The sequence below is a fragment of the Anas acuta genome, chromosome 1 (genome assembly GCF_963932015.1).
Source record: "Anas acuta chromosome 1, bAnaAcu1.1, whole genome shotgun sequence".
NCBI classification, from domain to species: Eukaryota; Metazoa; Chordata; class Aves; order Anseriformes; family Anatidae; genus Anas; species Anas acuta.
In genome coordinates, this window is record NC_088979.1 from 84,481,703 (window position 1) to 84,502,206 (window position 20,504).

A 20,504-nucleotide genomic window follows, 5' to 3' on the forward strand; every position below is an offset into this window, starting at 1 on the left:
GAGAAATTGCAAAGCAGAGGGTATGGATTTGTCACATGGTGAAACCAGCTGTGGAAGGTTTTTCTAGGAGCTTTGAAACAATTCCAGCTCTTTTTTTTTTTTTCCAGGGCAATAACATTTTTCTGTCAAAAGCAAGTTAGTTGTTAAAATATGCATAAAGGCATGTCACTCCAAGCTGTGCACTTGTGTTTCATTTGCACTTCCCCCCCCCCCAAAAAAAAGAGTTTTGTTACAACTGAAGAACAAAAAGGAAGCAGCTAGAAATCTGTAATGGTTCCATTTATTAATACGTATATCACAAATACTCACAATATCAATGCATTCTCGTTGGCATGCTAGACAGAGGCATTATTAAAAAAGTCCTATTTTTTAAAAAGGTTTTAAACTTTTGCTTTCCCCCAAAAATATTTCATATGCCTGTGTGTGTTTTGTTGTTTTTTTTTTTTTTGTGATTTTTTTTTTATTTTGATTTGATTCAACGATGTATTTGGTGGCTGCAACCTCAATGCAAAAAGAAAGAAAAAGGAAGGACGGGAAAAAAAAAAAAGTAATAATCTGAAGGCCGCAGTACAGCACGGTTCAGTTAGTTCATAGCTACCTACTGAAAATAAAGGAAGCAAAATTACTGCCTTCACGGTAAGCAACAACACAGCTTAGTAACAGTATTACACAGGATCAGGTTCAGAGGCAAAATGCACTAGACAAAGCCTACCGGGATACGCACTAGGCATACAACACTGAGTAAGAATCAAAGATGTAGAAGAACACCAGGAGCAACGCTTCCCTTCAAGCACAACATTTTAACATCATTTTCAAGTATCTTTATGTTATGTTACCGATTCCTTTTGTTTTTTTGGGGACGGGGAGCAGGTGGGGGGGAAGGGGGAAAGGGCGAAAACCTTAGTAAAGCAAGAAACAAACCGAGAAATTAAGGTTGAAAACCGAAAGAATAGATATTTCATATACCGGTCTTATATGAACGTGTGCGACACTTATTAACCATGGCGAAAGGCTGGTCGCGCCCTCCGGTCACTACATGCACAGCCTGCTCGATGCTGTTAATGAATTAATTACCTGTGTTAACTTACAATGCAACTACTGCGTGACGAGACGAGGAGCAGACGGACGGCGCCGCGTCCCCCGCCCGGCCCGGAGGTCGGGGGTGGAGGCCGAGCGGTGCCGGCGGCTCTCGGTCACGCCGGGACTCGACAGGATGGTGGCAACACTACACGGGGGGGCAGAGGTCAGGATTTCGGGGGGTGGCGAGCGCGCACGCGGGCGCACGTGCTTGCTTGTGGTGGGGGGGTGTGCGTGCGTGCGAGAGACAGTGTGTGCTATAACATTCGTGTCAGTCTTTCTTGGGTGCTGCTGCAGGTCCCGGTCCTGAGACAGGCTCTGGACGTCGCGCTTCTGAAAGACTGGAACAGAAAGGAAGACAGAAGATTGGGATGGAAAAAAAAACAAGGAATCACGTGGGAAGACTTAATTCCCGATGAATTAAGCAGCGTCTTTTGTCTGCAGCAGAAGCAGCACGCGCAGCAAGGCTCACCTTGTTACACCATCTCGTACTGGTTAGCAGTAATAAACCGGGACAGGCAGCACGCCAGCAGCATCCCGATCAACTGTTCCAGACGGGAGGAGAAGCAGAAGAGAAGAAGTTGGGTTAAATGAATGCAGGGCGAAGGAGAGGCCACGGCAGGCCAATATTTCTTGTCCTGGTGTTATCACCCACAGCAGAATTTACCCCCTGTTTTAGGGACCGCTCTAATTAGAGGAACAGCATTAAAACCTCGTCCTTTCCCACCGGATCCTCCTCTGGATTGTTACCCAAGCCCGTTTATGTAACACCCAGCACATGTTTTTACTACTTTTCGATCCTGTTTCCACTCCAGGCCCAGCCAGGCACGGATGGGCAAGCAGCGGGCCCCACTGCGGGTCCTGACGCCCCGGGGTGGGAATGCTCTCCTTACAAACGATGCAGCACTCGATAAACGAATGTTGTAAATCCAGAAATAAAATAAAGTTAATAAAAAAAAAAGAAAAGTCTTTCACTGTTCCCCTGGATATTACTCGGATTATTGGAAACAGATCCCTCGCCCCTTCAGTAACCTCTCAGCCGGCTGTTTTAGCGTTTTGTGTGCTGCAGTTTGTTGGCATTTCCTGCATAGACCAACAGCATTAACGCGCTGTACATAACTCTGCCTCCCTTTTCTCACTGGGATCGGCCAATTAATTAACTCACGAGCAGACCCACACTGTCACCGTTCATCACCGGCCACGGGGCGAGGCACGAGGGTTGCCTCCACCATCGGATCAGCCTCTCCCTGACTTTGCCCCAAGCATCCGCAGCAGCTTTTGCCAAGGTTTGGGGTCCAGCTCCCTTGCTGGTGCCCCAGGGTGCCTGGTGGGGACAGTTTGGCTCGTGGAGCAGTGCTCAGGAAGGCAGACCCCAACCCCGTGGCACCACCAGGTCGTAAGTCTTCCCCTTAGAGCCCGCAGCGCGCCCGCAGCTAATGGCTGGCTGGCTGCTCGCCCAAATTGGCTCCTTCTTTCATTTCACGCTTGGGAGTGTTTGTCATTTCCCCTACGGGATCAGTGCTCCCCGTAAACACTATCATCATCGAAATATTCACCTCCTCCACTGGCCAATTGCTCGGTCCCCTGTTACGCTACACCTGCTTTACATCGCTTCGTGGTGGCATCCCAGTACTGAGACCGCTCAAAGGCTTCATAACCCCCACAGCTGATAACCCTTCCTCAACAACCTCCAACAAAAGCTCAGCTACCAGGCTTTGCGGGCTGTGTTTTCACAGCTGCCAGAAGAGATGTGGGCGCTGAATTTCCCTCGCGGTGCTCTTTCATTACAGCCATAGCTACAAGTTCCCTGTATTTCAATCAGGTTAGAGGCTCTCCGTCTGTGAACCGCAAATGAGCTCCCTCCACCCCCTCTTGCTCCCCGTGTTTGCTCCATCACTGGCAACCTTCAGACGGACGCCCCTCATCCCATTGTGCAGCAGGTCCCTGCAGCTCCTTTGATACACCAGAGGAACCAGCATAAAAGGGTTCCAGCAAAGAAACCAGCTGCTAGAAGTTGCCTTCATTTCCTTAGCTCCCATCATCTCTCAAGTGCCCCAGCTCAACTTTTATCCACTTATTAATTCATTTTTTTTTCCTTTTTTTTTATAGTCCCATTTTTTTGAGCTCTAAGAATGACAAAGTTCAAATATCACTCCACCAGGGAAAGTGCCAGACGTGGCTCTGTAGTTGTCTCCTCTCTCACTTTTTCCTTTTCTTCCCACTTTTCTAAGATCACCTTGGTCTCCTGAAATATTACACAAAACCCAGAGAGTTTGTCTTGATACCTCTGGTCTTGCTGCAGGAAACTTGAAAATACTGACAAATTCTTTGGCTTAGAGCACTGGAAAACCCACATCCCTCAGGTGCATCTTCCTTACTACCAATCTGCTGGCGAAAGTTCACTCCAGACAGCTCAATGCAGCCCATACATTTTTCATTTCTCCATGGTATCGAGGGGTAATCTTAGGCATATCTTGGATCTGATGGCTGAAATCCGTCCATGACGACTTCTTAGCGATCTTATCTCCCACCACATACACAACGACTGCTTTTTAAATATAATTATTTCACAGGAATTAAAATTGAGTGGGAGCTATCCTGCAGGACACACTTATTACGTCTTATTATACGGAAGAGAAACTGAAGTGCAACTTGAATTTCCCTTTTATTTTGGATCTGCATTTCCATTTTTCCATTTTGTGCCTTGGTATCTTCACCACTCCTCGTTCCCTGGAACCCCACCAAACTCTATAAATACAGATGCGTTGAAGTAACCGCGAATTCATCGCTGGATCAGGTAAGCTAAAACTGTTTTTTTACCCATCAGGAATAACAGTACAGTTTGATGATTTACCTTGCCGTATTCTCAATATGCAGAGCTTCAAGCACCCTGCCTCTATTTCATAAGACAGCAAATTTTCCATGTCACGTGCTGCTTACCCCAGCCAGCCTCCAGTGCCGCGGCACGCCTCTGGCACAGCTCCTATCTCCGTGCTGAACCCGCAGTGACTGCTCTTTAGAAGCAGCAGACGTGGTCCTACATTAAATTTCAAGTCGCACGCTGCGTCCCGATGTGGATCCAACTCCCCAGCCCCGGTGCAACGGGGCGCAGAGCTGCACACCCCTCCCTGGGGGCTGTGCCAGGCCAAGTCTCAGCCCCCGTGTCTCCAGACAGGGGCTGCAGCAGACGAGGCTGACGATGTCTCTCCCAGAACTGTGTCCGCAGCCAGGTAGACATCATCTCCTCTATTCAGAACAGAGTGCTCATTTTGCTGCTCAGAAGAGCACCTGCTAAGCCGAAATTATTCCAGCTGAAAGTCAGCATCGGCATCTGATGCCAAAAACTCTGAAATTGCATTTCATTATTGTTATTTCGAATCCGAGACGCGGTGCCTGCTTCTCAACACGCAGGCAGTGACAGCAGCACAGTGGATTCGTTCAAGCTCCGGCTCTGACTGGGAGGTCTGTGCCAGGCCTGCGAGATGCAGTGCCATTACATCAGCCTCCCCCGTTTTGGGGAATCAGCACATTCCTCATGCTAGTCAACACCTCACAAATCACGCGAAGGAAAGGCCCTTGAGCATGCTTTGCTGGAGACGAGCGACACGTCCTAATTTGCCTTTTATTTAGATTAAAACCGTTCTCAGTAGGAAGAGCAAAACCTCGCCTGCAGCTGGAACGCTGCCTGGCACTACTGCCAGCCTGGGCTGACCTGAAACCAGTCTGTAAACACCAACCCTAACCGGGTCCAGCAAAACAGATTAGTCAGGAAATGACAACTGGACACCTTCTCTTCTTCTTCTATTCCTTTTTTCTACTCAGCACACACACCTTGGGTTTCCCCCAGAAGGATGATGCTCTGTGTGGTTTGCCTGCCCCTGCTGCAGCACGGCCTGCCTTCCTGCATGGCGTTCACAGAACAACTGATGACCTACAGCAAACAGCCAGGCACGTGCCAAAACGCTGACAGCTCCGGCTGAACTCCCCCTCCCAGCTGCAAGCAGCTTCCAGGCAAGGTGTTTCTTTGCCTATCATACGTGTGGTAGACTGATTAAAGTTTTTCACATAATAGCAGTCCTGATTGAAGCATTAACCCTAGCAGCGCATAAATGGCTCGTAAAGTTCTACTTATCCCATTATTTTGGAGGGTTTTACAATAGATATTTTAAAAGATGCTATACAGCCTTCTAGCTGTATGGAAACCGAAGTGAAATGAAGAGTTCAGAGTCCTACAGAAGTAATCAAGTTATAATCAAGGTTGGACAAGAGCATCAAGACCACTTTGACCATCCAACAAGAACTAGAATAGACTATTTTTAAAAGAAAATCTCTCCCCCTGCTCCATGCACCAGCTCCAGACTGCTGATTTCACTGCTTTGGATCACAAAGAGCTGACACCCACGTGCACGCTCTGGGTGCCTTGAGGTATGGTGAAGCTAGACCTAGCTGAAGATTCATATAAAACAGGATGAAAAGCCAAAGCATGGGGCTTCTCACACTTGAGACCAAGAGAAGAAGGAATCAGGTTTCCAGATATGCCCAAGGCAGAGGCAGCAGCTGGCCTGAGCCCACCCATTTCCAGGGCTACCCTGGGTTTTGTGTATGTTGACCAAGAGGATGTGGTGGCCATTTTCCACACAGCTTGTGGACGGTTACTCTGAAAAACCTGGAGGCCACAGTAAATGCTGAGTGAATTAGCCTCAGAGAGCTCTTACTAAATAGCGTGCAGCCAAGCACAGACCAAACAGATGGGGTAGCCAGGGCAAGAGGGGAACTACTTGCCCACCACCAGCAACGGCACTGGAAAATCCTTCCAGTGCAGCACAGTATAAACCTGCACCTTGCTGACTGAATCCATGAGTTTTCAGAAGTCAAATAATTTGTCCTAGCACCTCTCTTCTTCACACCACTGGATTATCATAAGTCATTCATGAGACATTTGTACTTTCAGTGTTGCCTCAGGACCCAGGTTTTTAATGTTGTGGGAATGAAGCAAGTGAAAGCTGCAGGACAGTTTTGGGATATGACACTTGCAGTCGTACCACACGCTCTCCACAGAGAGAAGGCAGACTGCCTCTCAAACGTAAGTGGATTGGACATCAAATACATCGTCACACATTTTGCTGCACCATTCTGCAAGCACTTCTGCATTGCTGGTGTCTCCCCCTCCCGTTTTTGCTCATTCGCAGGAGAATCCTTGCCATTGTGCATGAAATGAGGAGCACAGGTCTTGTAGAAAGATGCAGGTGCTTTCCTGCCACTTCTCGATTAAAAGATTCTGACCAGTCCTTTGGTTTCCCTAACCCTTGTCTAGGCAAAGACTGTTTGAATATCAGAGAGCAGCAAGCACCTTCTTAGTTCTTCTCTTCCCCTACCCATACCAAGCATTTTAGTGCAGGCAAGGAGCTGGTCTAATAATCTGGTTTTGGCAGATCTCTGCTCAAAGTGTTCAGAGCTACAAGGAAAAAGAAAGATCAATCACCAAAACCCAGTGCCCCTTGCAGGCTAGGCTCCCTTCTCCCCTTCTCCAGGATGCAGAGGCCTGAAGGTAGACTCTTATTTGTATTCTTCACTCCTTTAAAAAATAGTAAGAGCGCTTAGAAGATAGAAGCTTATCCAAACAATGGACAAGCTATTTGTCTTCTTTGCTGTTTATGCTCCATTTAAGCCAATGTTTTATTGGGTTAACCTCTATGTGACCCGGTGAAGGGACAAGTTGTTTTCCTTGAGCTAGTCATTAGCTCAACCGTAACTGATATTCCCAAGGAGAAACTTCATTTAAGTTGAAAAAAAGAAAATCAATGAACAGATGACCTCAGGACTAACGAGCATGCTGAGCTCAGTCCCTTACCATAATCCTTCCTTCCTTGATGTCAGGATAAAGAGAAAGAAGAAAAAAAAATGGGGGAGGAAAGCGTTTATGCACTTACCTGTGAGAACGCAATCCCAAAAGCAACTCCAGCTATAATTCCCATATTTGTCTCCATAAAACTGGTCACCAAATCGTAACAGCCCTGCAAAACAAACATAATAATTCTTTGTATAGATCTTCCCTGGCATGTACACATACATACATACCTCTCATTTAAAATGTTCTTGGGCTAGACGATGTTTTTGCTGTTATTTCCAACAATGTCACCTTTTTTTTTCTAACAGCAATTCTGAGTGAATGATGGAATATGATGACAAAAATAGCTCTGCTTAGAAACAAAGGCATCCAAGTATTTTTAAAAGCTAAATGTGATGTTGCAGTCATTTTCACTCATTTTCATAGGTCGTATTAAAGAAAGACAGTTTGCAGTGATTGAATAAACATTATACCTTTGATTTAAAACCACACCAATAATGATGTAAAGTCATGTTATAACGCAATACAGGTGCCAAAAATGAGTAAATGGTGCTGATCTCTGAATATTCCAGATGTTTAGTACAAGCACACTTCAGGTGTCCAGTGAGGCATTCTGCTTACCTTCATCAGTCAAAGGAGACCAGGCAAGGTTCTGATTGGTATGCAACTTCAAACTATCTAATGAAGTTATCAAGTGTTCTGTATGAAGCTTCCTGGTCCGTTTGCTCTAGGATATAAAATTCCCTGACCAGCTCCCCAGACCCAATTTTCTATCTCTAGCTCAGACCCTGACTCCATCAGCTGACTTGCTTCCTCCTATCCATGGCACACACCAATGCCAGAAAATTTCTACTTGTAGCTGCCCTTCTCTTGGACAAGCTTTTTTCAGATGTCCTGTCAATGTTAGCTTTACCCAAGTTTCTCCAATTGCCTACTCTGCCCTTCAAAAAAAGAGTTTGAAATTAGTTTTTCTAGTTTGTGGTCCCTAAATGAATCTAAGCCCATGACATAAAACTTGAAAAAAAAATACTAATTTGTCTTTTATTACTAACTCATTTGCCCACATAACACAAAGCCGCATCACAACCTTTTGCCACACTTCCCCAAAAGACCAACAACACTCTGCATAAAGTCATTCCCATGGCCTTGAATATAATGTTATAACTTTATCCACTTTACTAGAAGTTGGAAAAAAACAGAAATAAGAGTGAGTTCCCCTTCCCAGTTGGGACTCTAGTCCTGTACTGGAGACACATCGCTGCATTCCTCCTCCATCCACACACCACTTCTGCAAATACTGGAAGAACTCTGCATGATTTCAGAGCATTACACTGCTTGTGAAGAATAACAGCTAGAAGGAAAGGACAATGTCATCTGTTGCAGACAGGCCATTCATGACCTAAATTATATCATTTCTTTAACCTCTTCTGTAATATCAGAAGACATTTTATTTAATCCTGGGAGTAATGAAGTGGTAAACCTAATAGTAACTGAGGACCAGCACAGCCATAATTCAGTTCTGAAATGTTTAAGCATATGTATTAATTATGTCTTACAACACTATACAGTATGTTAGATTCAAGCTTGCATATTTAACACATCAAGCAACTATAGCTGTGCGTGTGTCGTACATATTATGAAATGAGATTAGATTTCTCAACCAGTTCTTTCATTCAGTCTGACACGCTTAATGTTCTCCTAGCTTTTCTGAAATCTGTTCTGTTCAACAGCCTTCAAGAGAAGCAACATCTAACAGCAATGGCAATTTGAGGGAGACAGAAGATCTCGTTAAAAAAACATGCAAGTGAGATAGGTGTGATCATTCTCCTCATTTGAAGACCGTATTTTCCCAAATCACAATCATCTGTTTCCTGAAGTGCATCGCATAAATATGGCTAATTTCTCAGCCCTTGCTGTGCACATGAAGAAGAGTGCACGAAGCAGTGGTACAAATGTTTGTGAAGCACTGTGTGCATACATCTGGGTGCTGATTCAGAGGTCAGAAGTGATGATGTAGCAAGGCTATGATGATTCTTCACACATCTGTTCCTTTATTAAGATTTTTGAGAGAAATAGTTCTTGGGATTTGCTGGTAAGGAGCTCTGAAGATTAAAAACACAATATAAACTTCAATTAGCTAATCCTAATGACAGCTTTTAAAGTTAGGTATTAGTCCCATCTGAGTTCAGGGAACTGACAGACTACATGATTTACACAAGGTCACCAAGCAAGTTAGTGGCAGATTTTGCAAAGAAGACCAAGGAATGTTTTCATTCAATCCTTCAATTAGATCTTCAGCTAATCTTCTTTGGGTAATGCATCATTATTCTTCGTGCAAAACAACCCTTCCTCCAGCTTTGCTTTTTATTCCCACGCCCCTTTCAGAAACATCCCACCTTGCTCAAGAGTTAGGGACAAATCCAAGATCCAACAATTGCTAAACTTCCCCATGGTAATCATACCCAGTAACGAGGTCAGCTGCCTCCCGAGGAACCAGCAGCTCTCTTCCAGCAGGTGACCTGGGCATTAGACAAGGGGGAGGCTGAGGAGCAAGCATGACTGCAAGCAAGTCACTGGCACGACTAACACAAGTTCCTTCATCCCACAGCTGCTCCCTACACATTTGCAGGTGTCCTTTGCCAAGAGGAACTCACAAACCTACGGGAATTCCTCTGTGCACGGGGAGTAAGCCTGGCACTTTTGGGAAACACCAGGCTGGTAGTGGGAATGCAAACAACACCTGCACTGTTATGCAGGCAGGAAAGGGTCAAAGAGCATGGCCATCCCCAGACGGATCCCCTGTTAGAAGACAAGGCAGTCTCTGAGGATGCAGACACGCACCAGAAAGCTTTCCTGCTGGGGATGCTGGCTGCACTGCACATCCCATAGATCCACACCAGTGCTGTCTCTCACTGTCTTCCCACTTTTACAAAAACAAAAAAGTTGCTACAAGTTCATAAAGTGCGAACGAAAGGAGTTGCTCATCCTAGATATTCTACATCTATCCTATACATAATCCTTGCAATCCAGCAAGATTACTTTGCTGGTGACGACTGTGAGTTTCATAACAGATGGACGTCACGACTGTTCCAGGTACATCTGTGACAAGTGGCTCTCATTAAACTATTACAGAAAAGAAAGTGGTTAGAAAAGAAAAGGTCAGTGGGAAATAATAATCTATTATCCTTCCCTTTTTTTTAGTACATGCTAGAAAATGTCCACTTGACTGCTCTGAAAAAAAAAAAGATGTTGCAGGCCATGCTCAGCCACCACTTCAACTTTCTGATCTATAGGTGACTGAGGTGAAAAAGACAGAAACAGAAAGCAGAGAGGCATTTCCGTTTTTCCCCTGCTATCTACTCAAGACATTTTCTTCTTTTTTCCTTTTTTTTTTTTCTATGCAACACTGAAAACAGAAACAGCAAAGCAAACAGTTCTGAAGTCTGAGGTGTGCTGCAACTTAGCTTGGTGGTTTGGCTACAAATTCATTAATTTTATCAATACACTGTTGCTTTTCTTGCAAATCTGAAGTAGAAAGAAAGAACTGATGATGTACCAGCAATTAAAGGAAAAACCTGAGCTGTACTTCTGCAGTCCAGTGCCTGTGATATATGCTGTATTGTTTTCCCTTTATTCCTCCCTTTCCTTGTGCTTTCTGTATTTTTATTCCCCAATTATTCATTTTCTTCCTCTATTTCCAACCTGCTTTCCCAGTCCTGTGCTGTTTTCCCAATCTGTTCCTTCAGGTGACCCCAAGCTGTGCTTTGATTGCAGTGGCACACGTTCAAAGATTTTCTTAAGAGCCACTGCTCAACGTACCCACACAAACATACACTTGTCAGTCATCCCTGTTTTCTCTGTTTGGGATGACAATTATGCAGCGTCATTTCTAGTAGCACTTCTAGCACTGAAATTTCAAGTAGACCATAAGCAAGAGTAAAACCTGTCCTTCCTTTCACCTAGACACATCTTTCTTCTGAACAAAAAAGCACAGCATTCAGCAGGAGAGCGCAGAGAAGCACTGAATGACCTAGCTTTCAAGGGCAGCCAAATGCACGTGCTGCACACACTCCTTTGCCTGATCAGCACTGCTCCTGTGTGCAGAGCTGTACCTGAATCAGTTATGAGGAACGGGAACAAATTTCCTTCTCATCAGCAACGTCACCACAACTGGTCATTGGAGAGAAGTCAGCTTAAGGAATCTGAAAGCAAGTGAGGAGCAAAGCTCACTCTTACCATCACTCTACCCCAAAACACATCCTAACCAACCAAACACTTGAAACTAAATGCCACCGTTCCACTGCTGTATTGGATGGTTTCACAACAATTGCCCCTGGCACAACGTTACTAGTACCTTCTGGTTTACTTTAGTGGCAGCCACGGTCATATTGCGCAGATCCTGAGTGTTACAGTCACTGGAGTTCATGCAACAGCTTGTAGGGATGCCATGTTTGAAGAAGTAAGGGCTGGTGCTCCAGTTGGTATAGCTCTGAATGCCACAGCAGCTCAGCTACAAGAAAAAAGAGGCAGATTAAAATAATTAATAAAAGAAAAAAAAAAAAAAGAAAGGAAAAAAAAAAACAGAAAAAAAAAACCAAGCACAGAATTGAAATTAGTACAAAATCATCACTGCCCACTTAAACTCATAAATAAAATAAAGGCAGGTTCTCTCCAGATTTGAAAAGTAAATACTAATCCCCACTATTTATCAAAAAAGTGTCCGGATCTCCTGTCAGGAAGACAGGAACAGATGAACTACTAGGAAGAGGCATCTTATGAGAAGATACTATTATTTGTAACATTTAACAAAGGTCTAGTCATAAAGCCATCTTTTTTTTTTCTCTTTTTTGCTCATTTATTTATTGGGTGAAAGATGATCCTGGAAATTCAAGACAGAGCCTCACCATGTGGTCATAAATATGACCTTAAAACCCCAAAATGTTAGAAAGTATTAAAATGAACACAGACGGGGCCAAAGCAGTACGAATTCCTAAGGTGAAGCAGACTTCCTTAACTCACCAAAATAATTTCTAGGAAATTTCACTGAGCTGTGAATAGGAAATCATATGCTCACAGAGTGTGTCTATAAAATCAGCCGAAAAAACATAAGTCGGGAAGGATGTTCTGCTCTAGATGCTAAACCAGAAGACTGTCATTCAAAGATATGGAGCGTGTGCTGAATTCTCTGCATGAGAAAGGCTTATAAACGCAGTTCCTGCGAAAACAGAGCTACAAACGGCGTGAACATTTTGCTATGACAGAAACACCAGACAGTTACTCGAAACTATTTAGTTCAGCCAACTCCAAGGAATGAGAAATTCCAACAAAGAGTTAACGTTTCGCAAACAGGCAATCTGACAGCTGAATATACTCTATTTAGAGCAGCACTGTAGTCTGCTAGGCTGGAGGAGCCAGGTTAGGGCAATTTCAAATGTGCTGAGGGGCTCTAAATAACAGTTGTCATCTCTAGGACAGACCTCGAAGCCCTCTCAATACAGTTACATTAAAATTTCATCCGTTTGGCAAGTTCCAATCCTACGAAAAGCCAACTGGCTCAAAACACGTACTGTGAGCTGCAGGGACATCTTTTGGCTATGGAATAACTTCCTGTGAGAATTTAAATGTGAATTTTACTGCCCTTTGCTCCAGTCGGTGGACTTGGCCCCATGTGTTTGGCCACCTCAGATTAGTTTGGCCAGGCTGCAGCATTTGCTCATGCTCTACTCTCTGCTGGAAGGCACGGAAACCTCCCATTGCTCAGTCACTGCACCCCTCAGGTCCCAGAGCCCCATTTGTCTTTCCCTTCGGACAAAATACACTCTTTCTTCCCTTATCTCATTAAGTCTCCTCTGCCAGCCTCTCATTGTGCTTGCAAACAGAACAGCTGCAGTTGATCAGCGATGCAAGATGCTAGATTACAAAATCCTGTCTGATCCAGCTCAGATTTACAACATTTTATAATCCTATTGACAGATTTCCCTGAAGAATAAGGGCTGCCCACTTCCCACCACAGATAAAACTGGCTCCTAAATGTAATTCAAGCTCTGGGTGAACCACAAGCAAGAAGGATGGGCCCCATCTTTACCGGACAGCTTGTACTGAGCTCATTACAATTTAGCCATCTTGTACAAGCATGTCAGTTGAAATACTTTTTCTTTCGATCAGTTTTGCCACTCTCTAATTTGGGCTTACATCAGTTTGTCTGAATCAATTGTAAAACGTTTCCATGCCATTGGTACATGTTTTTTAACATAGCCCAGGCACAAGATTAGAGGTAATTGCAATTGATTTGACGAAACAGCAGAATTAAGAGCATACCAGCATGGTGCTGTTGCAATACTGGGTTTGAAATTCTGCCATTTGGTATCTCCTGGTGCCTTGGGCATGGTATCCAGCAAATCTCCCAAAGCAGGGCGTTCTTGGAGGGACTAACTACTCTACGAGTAGCAGATGTTCTGGGCAAAACCTATTTTTACTGGTGCATATGGGGAAGTTCCCATTGACTTTGTCAGGGCAGCATGTCCTCTCAAGCATTCAGAAACCCGATTTCTTACAGCAAAAACTTGCCCTGCAACCAGACAGGGCTATAATCAGAACTGGGGAGCAAGACCAAACCTTAAATGCTGCATTTTGCTTCCAAAATACAGCTTGCAGTCATCAGCACATCATGCTCTGTGATCAGATCTGAAGGTATGCTTTGTCTCTACCTGTCTATTCATTTTTAATCTCCACATTTCAGACTTACGCTTTCCTGCACGTTATCCACTGCATGGCTCCGCTCATCGTTCTTGTTGTAATTCTGGATTGCTTCAGTGTATGTCCTAAGGAAGGTATCCTTGATCTAAGAGGGGAAAAACAAAACACAACAAAACAAAACAACAAACCTGCCCACTTGAAAAAACACAAAGCGTAACATCCGAGGCACTCTTTCCAGGAAACAAAAGCATTTCTAAGCTGAACAAGGCAATTAAACCACCCCTTCACACTCCTTCTGAAGTATGCTTTCAGAGATGGCAGAGCTCCTTCTTAACCCTCAGGAGTCTACTCACGGTATTTCCCAAGTGGGGTCTATCAGACTTGGCCTCTTCCAAGAGCACCACCCTAGCACACTGCTTTATATTTTTAAAAACAGAATTCTGACATTTTGGGTGTTAATGTAAAAACACTGCGCATTGAGCAGGTTATTGGGATGCCCAGGGGATGTATGTACTGGTTCAGTTGAACGGGGGCTCTCTAGAAGGAAAACCAGACAGCAAAAGGATGGCTCCGCGAATCCCACTTCAAAGCAAATGCTTCGGGATCACAAATCCTTGGCATACATAACAGGATTGAGGAGATCCCATGCATGGACCTGCAAACTGACAGCTTCAGACCACACAGCTCAGGCTTTAAACGTTCTTGAGACTGAGAGAAAGTTGTTGGTTTTGAGGATTTTCCTTCCTTTTCAAGACAAGCAGCAGAAGTAGCTGCAACCAAGGAAAGTATAAAAACGTGACCACTGAGGGCACACCAGAATCGTTAGTGGTTAACCAGGGAAGTCCCTTAAGAAACATGGGGACGATATGGAGAGGAAGCAGGTGGATGTATCACAACCCGCTGAAGGTGCTAGGAGAAGTCAAGCTTGCCAGGTGACCAAAAAGGGATCAGAAAATGACTTAACCTATAGACGCTTTTTCCCCAAATACTTTGCTCCAGCACTGTGTTTGAAGGAGGCTTCATGCTTCCCTCTGCTCAAGGGGATCTGCCTGATGGGAGCTGGAGATTGCTCGGACTCCTTGGCACAGCACACGGCAATGACCCAGAAGCCACCAACGTTACTAAGTGTGCCCTGAGGAGCCAGGTGGGCACCGAGTGCCTTGAGTACATCACTTGGGCACACAACAAAAACGAGACCATTCACTAAACATCAAGCAGTGTGAGGTGTGAGGCAAGGAGCGAAATTATGAACAGTTGGGGTTATCTTCCCAGCTACGTTGCTTTGGTGCCCAAGGAGATTACAGAAGAAATTGGCCTCAGAAGAAACCATGAATCCCCTGATACAGTAAAAATTATTCCAGCACCGAAGGCAATTGGGGAAGGAATAAAGCTCTCTCAGGTGAAGAAGGTCAAGCACATTGCTGCGAAAGGTACTTCAGCTGGGTGGTAAAGGGGATGCGTGGCAGATGGTTTGGTCAACCCACGTGGTTGTGACCTTTGCAAGAGATTTGCCTGTGCCAAGAGGGAGCAGCAGTGTCACGCCGGGGCTGTCACCACGGTTTAGGCCCGATGACATGGCACCTTCAGCAGGTGGGCAGGTCTTTCAGGTTCAAACTAAAAAACATCCACCACTCGCAAGGGGAGACACCAGAAAAGCCTATACCAAGGGAATTTTCACATTGAAAGAGAAGACTAGAAAAGCAGTTAATACAAAAAGAGACAAAGAAGGTCTCTGGGGTTGTTCTGGTTCAGTATTAACAGCATGTAGGTGTATGGACTTAAAACCAGAGACAGACCTGATTAGAGTGGATAAAGCAGAAGTGCTACTACAAATCTAGACCGTCATGTGTCTCTAAAGCTTCTTCCTGTCCCAGTTTCCTACCTCATGCTATTTCTAATCTCTCCCTATTCTCAGTATAGAAACACAATCCCATTCCACATCCTCTCCCCGCCCTCCTCCCTCCACTCCCCCACCAAAGAAAAAGATTTACAATACATCAAGTCTGATCTGACGTAAAAGTGCTCTCTGCCTTACATAAGCAAGTGCTTGGCTGGCTGAAGAAGCTGCGTTTAAGAAAAGATCTGGCCTGTTTTGCAGTCTTCAGCATATGTAAAAGAGTAAAGATCTTACATGATGTACACACACACAAAAAATGATAGCTCCGGAGTAAATATCAGACAGCTGAGGCCAAGAGCTTTGGCTCAATCCCTTCATTTGGAATCGTATCATTTTTTAAGAGCTGCACACGTTGTTGTTGAACATCGGCCGCATCCCTGGAGATGCAGATGGAGCTGCCGAGCTCAGCGACCTACAAATCGTCCACGCTCCAGGGCACTTCTCAGCAGCTCCTGCCCAGGGAGGCGCTGCCACATGCAACCTCAGCACATTTCCACCTACCTCGTGGCGAAACACAAACCCTGAAATGCCAGCCACTAGCTCAGCCAGGAACACCAGGGATAAGAACATGGCATACTGAAAAGAGAGGAGGCAAGAGGTGTCAGAGTATTACAGGCTTTTGTCTCAGCACAAATACTGCTCAGTTATCACACGAAATTTAAATTAAACTTTCTGATCTAGACACCCTTTAAAGACATTAATAAACGTATTTTGGAGATGACACCCAGGTTACTGCACGAACATATTTTATGCATTTATGCAACTCACACATTATACGCATTGTCTAATTGCTAAGTTTTCTGACCCCGTATTGTTTAGCATTTTCATATAAATTAAAACACATTCACGTACCAGAAAGAGATCACAAGCCACTAAGGTTTTGATCTTGCAGGAAGGAATACAAACAGACTCTTTTTATTTGTATGGCACTCTGCTAAAATAAATAGGCTTCCCCAGGTGTTTTGGCTCATGTTTATCTATCTCTTGCTGCTAGATTGGGATTTCCAGCCTGACTCCTGAAGTTTCTCAAATGAATGAACTGACTGACTTCACGGGAAATATTCTCATGGTAATAGTAGACAGATGCCCCATATATTTTGCTGAGCCGAGGCCCGTGTTTGGATTTGGGAGCAGCATTTGGATTCAGAGCTAAATAAACCTTGGAAACAGTGGCTTTCAGTGTAGCCACTCACAAACTATTAAAAATACATCTAGGCCAAAAAAAAAAAAAAAAAGGTAAAAAAATGCAAAGTAGGGTGGTAAAATTTGAAGCTGGGGCTTAATCTTCTCATGGGAAAATGCCTGTTTTCTCCATGTGCTAAATAACTCAACAGTTATTTTAAAAAGGAAACATTTTAAATTAAATTCAGTCCTAATAGGATTTAATGGAAAGAGGGAAATTTATTTTTAATAGAAGGTTGTTAGGGAAGGGAGGACAACAGGGAAGACAGAACCAAAAAAATAATTCTCTACAACTAATACTGCTGTCAAATCACTTCTGTATTCCACTCAGGAAAGAAGTAAGGTTTTGAAATATTTCTCACGTGTACAATGAAAATAAACCTATGTGTTTGGAACAGCAACATGCCACACTAAGCTAGGGGACATACCTTAAAACAGGCTACATGACTAACAGAGCAACGAGCAGAGCCTGATTTCCTATGGATTTATATATTCTTTCACACTTTCCCATCTGGACTGCAGGAACTCTGACAATCCTCCACGCACACCCTGACAGCACATCACCAGCAAGAGACAGCAGTGGTGCACCTGCAACGGTGTTAGGTGCACGCCGACTGGCCATCCACACATACCCACTGCTCAATCTGCAGCTCCTGCCTCTCCCCTGCTGTGCCATCGCTTTAGAAAATTAACTCCCTTTAGGATGTCCTTTTTAAAGCCCGCTTCACATCGGAGAAGAATCGTCTCATCTCCTCAGGAAATCAGCCCTAAAATGGCATGGCAGCAGATGCATCTACTGTCAAGCCCTTTTCCACCATGTCAGTGTTTCACAAGCAGTATTTCCACCCTTCAAATCGTTACGCATTTTAAATTTTGCTCTTGAATATTCCTAGGAGCACGGTTCATGATATAGGTTTGTTTAACTGCTAGCAACATTGCATTTCAAGGTGAGCTGGAAAACTTGGACAGAAACTTGCAGTAAGAGAGGTTAAACTGGTTAAGGTGGCTGCTGTACCTCAGCTTAGCATACCTTGACTCCACGGTGCTTTTGAGATGTGGAAAAACATACAGTACAGAGCTGTGCTGTCTGGGGTTGACTTATTTCATTCTGGTGAGTGTTAGGAAAAAAGCAAGACTGGTGCGCATTTAGAAGGTACCAAATATTTTTCCACGGATTTCACATCAGAGACCCCTTTAATCTACATTTCAAATAAATTTTACATTTATGGTGCTGTGAGCACTTTTAAGATTGTAAATACACCTGTCTGGCTCACAGAAAAACAGGACGACCGTGGAACTGCTCGCAGAGAGGCACTTTACCCTTGCTCCCAGCCACGGATTGGCCTGCATGCTGCGCAGTAGCGAAATTCATTCAAACTCAATCAACAACTGGTTTTGGCAAAGACTTTTTTTCGCTTCTTTATCCAAAAGACACACGTGTTGAACATTAAGACCCATAAAATCTAGCGTATGTGCCTAAAAAAACATGTTAACATCTGGCGAAGCTTGGGGCAGGAGCGGGAAATCATAATACATTGACAAAGCCTCTTCCTATACAGCACCTTGGCGTCCTTACCAGTTTCAGCATCCATGGGCTGCCACGACAAGTGGCAAAGCAGCCGAAAAGCCCGAAGACAATGATGGTGGTACCCGTTCCGATGAGCACGTAGGGAGCATTGGTGGAGTTCTCAGCGATGAGAGAGATGTACGTGCCTAGAGTGAGCTTGCCCCAGACGCCCACTGCGAGAAGGATAACACCTGTGATCTGCAAAGGAAGGGGAGAAAGCTGTCAGTGAAGGCATCCAAATCCAGTGCACCGTGATCCTGAAGAGCTCCGTTGGTGCTGTTGTGTTGGCAGAAGGGAGCTGCAAGACTTTTGCTAGCTCCAGAGGGATGCACAGAGAAAATTAATTTCCAGTCTCTGGAGATGTTACATTACGGCTGCCATTGGAAGACAAACATCTAGGACTAATCACTGCAAGGCTGATGATTGCCAAGGGAGAGTGCAGTGCTTGCTCATAGCCCCTCTCTGTCTAGAAACAGGCTCTCTGCTCCTACAGCATGCCAAGAGAGGTGGCCAAGTCCATCATTCTTACCAAAAGCCAATAATAACTGCCCATACCTCACACATCCCGACTTTTGTCACAAAAACTACCTGGACAACAAAACTTCCTACCTCCTGTCCTGTCCTTTTTTAATCTGAAGTGCTCAGTTTCAGGAATGCAAGCATCCCTTGCGGTGCACTGCCCTTGAAGCTGAGCCTTCCCTGCTCCCATGCAAGCGAGACCCCTGGCCAAACAGAAGCTTTCCCCCTCCGAGTACATGGCCTTGGGGGTACCCAGCTTCATGCCTAAAATGTGAAGACGATGCCCACAGCCCAAAAAACCCAGTGGGCATGCATGGCTAGCAAGAAGAATTGTGATATTTTTAATTAATTGAAAAGCATTAAGACAGTCCTGAGCACCAGGCCTGCAGACACTGCCTGACCTCCTCCAAACCACTTTCCAGCTCCTCAAGGCCACTACCAACGGGCTGAAATGGAAGAAATGCCCTGACAGTATTCTTTTGTGTGCTTTCCAACTTCTCCCTTGTGGACATCTTTATACTGCTGGGAAAACTTTTAATGCCCTGCTGTCACACCAGGGCTGCCCTGCGGTTGTTTATGGAGGGGACTGGTGCTGGCAGGTGTTGCACAAAGCTGAGCTACTTCGTTAGATCACTTTCAGCCACTTTTCAGAAAGGTTGACATGAATTAATTCAAGGAAAACCTTCTCAAAGGAAAAAGGAAAGCAGTTTCTTGGCTTTTTATATCCAGGCTCGCTCAAAAAACCCACACAGAGTGCACCCTTGTCACTGCCTTCCCACTAGGTCATTTCCACTGTCTTGCTGCTCAGGATTAGCAGGTGAAGGAGCCTGTCATCTTTTCTGAATGTGTCTGACGGAGTCACAGCAAAGCTGCTCTGATGCTGCTCTGATGCTGCTGAGGTACAGCACTTCTGCTCCTGAGGGAACCGCATTGAGCGGAGCTGCTGAACAATCAGAGCCACACAGGGAAAATGCCAGGAGGAGAGAGGATACAGAATAGGTGCCATGAAGAAAGATATTGGAGAGGGATGCTGGGGGGAGGAATGGAGTGGAAGAAGCGAAGCCAAAAGAGAGAGAGAATAAGGAGAGAAACCGAAGGAGAGGAGGCCAAGCAGAGAAAATTGAATTAATGTCTCCTCAGAGGGAGGAGAGCCTTTCCATAACACAGAGCAAATCATCTCATCTGGCAATTTTAACACTTCTTAGCTCATTCTCTTCCTTCTCCCACCACCTTTCAGAGCTGTAGGGAAAAAAATGCCCCCACTTGGCTCCCATCCACAGCACACCAGGGTGCAGCACTGCCAGAGAAACCCGTCAATTCCTGCGGTTTCCCAAAACCTCCCCTTCTGCTCCCGACCTGCCGCAGGTGTTGGTATTTCTGTCACACCTCCAGAACAGGATTAGCGAAGATTTCTGCTCCCCTGCCCACAGGGGAGTTAAGAGCAAATCCAACTGCTCTTCATCCCTCAGTGCAGATCTGTGGAAAGTGCTGAGTCCTCGCTGTTGCGGCCCGTCAACCAACAATTTAACGTCAAAAAAAAAAATCACCATGTAGCTTATGTAACCACAGGCATCAAACACCTCCTGAGTTTAGTCCCATCCCTCCGCAAAGCCCTTCAAGGAAAGGAGCATCTCTCTCTCTGCTCCTATACAAAAGCTTGTTCAGACAGTCCAGATTAGCAGGTTAAAAGCAAAGCCAGCAAGCGAGCTGTGAGGGAC

At 44.9% G+C, this 20,504-nt stretch overlaps 1 protein-coding gene across 1 annotated transcript in view; it reads right to left on the bottom strand.

Annotated features, from left to right (window-relative positions):
- Positions 1-426: 426 nt before the first annotated feature.
- Positions 427-20,504, bottom strand: part of TSPAN7 (tetraspanin 7) — an 80,234-nt gene continuing 60,156 nt past the window's right edge. Inside the window, exons 2-8 of the mRNA XM_068686460.1 lie at positions 18,277-18,465; positions 16,020-16,094; positions 13,671-13,766; positions 11,280-11,435; positions 7,008-7,091; positions 1,550-1,622; positions 427-1,418 (exon numbers count right to left, since the gene is read on the bottom strand). Coding sequence (XP_068542561.1) covers positions 1,554-1,622; positions 7,008-7,091; positions 11,280-11,435; positions 13,671-13,766; positions 16,020-16,094; positions 18,277-18,465 — 669 coding nt within the window. The 3' untranslated portion in view covers positions 427-1,418; positions 1,550-1,553. The remainder of the gene's footprint in view (positions 1,419-1,549; positions 1,623-7,007; positions 7,092-11,279; positions 11,436-13,670; positions 13,767-16,019; positions 16,095-18,276; positions 18,466-20,504) is intronic.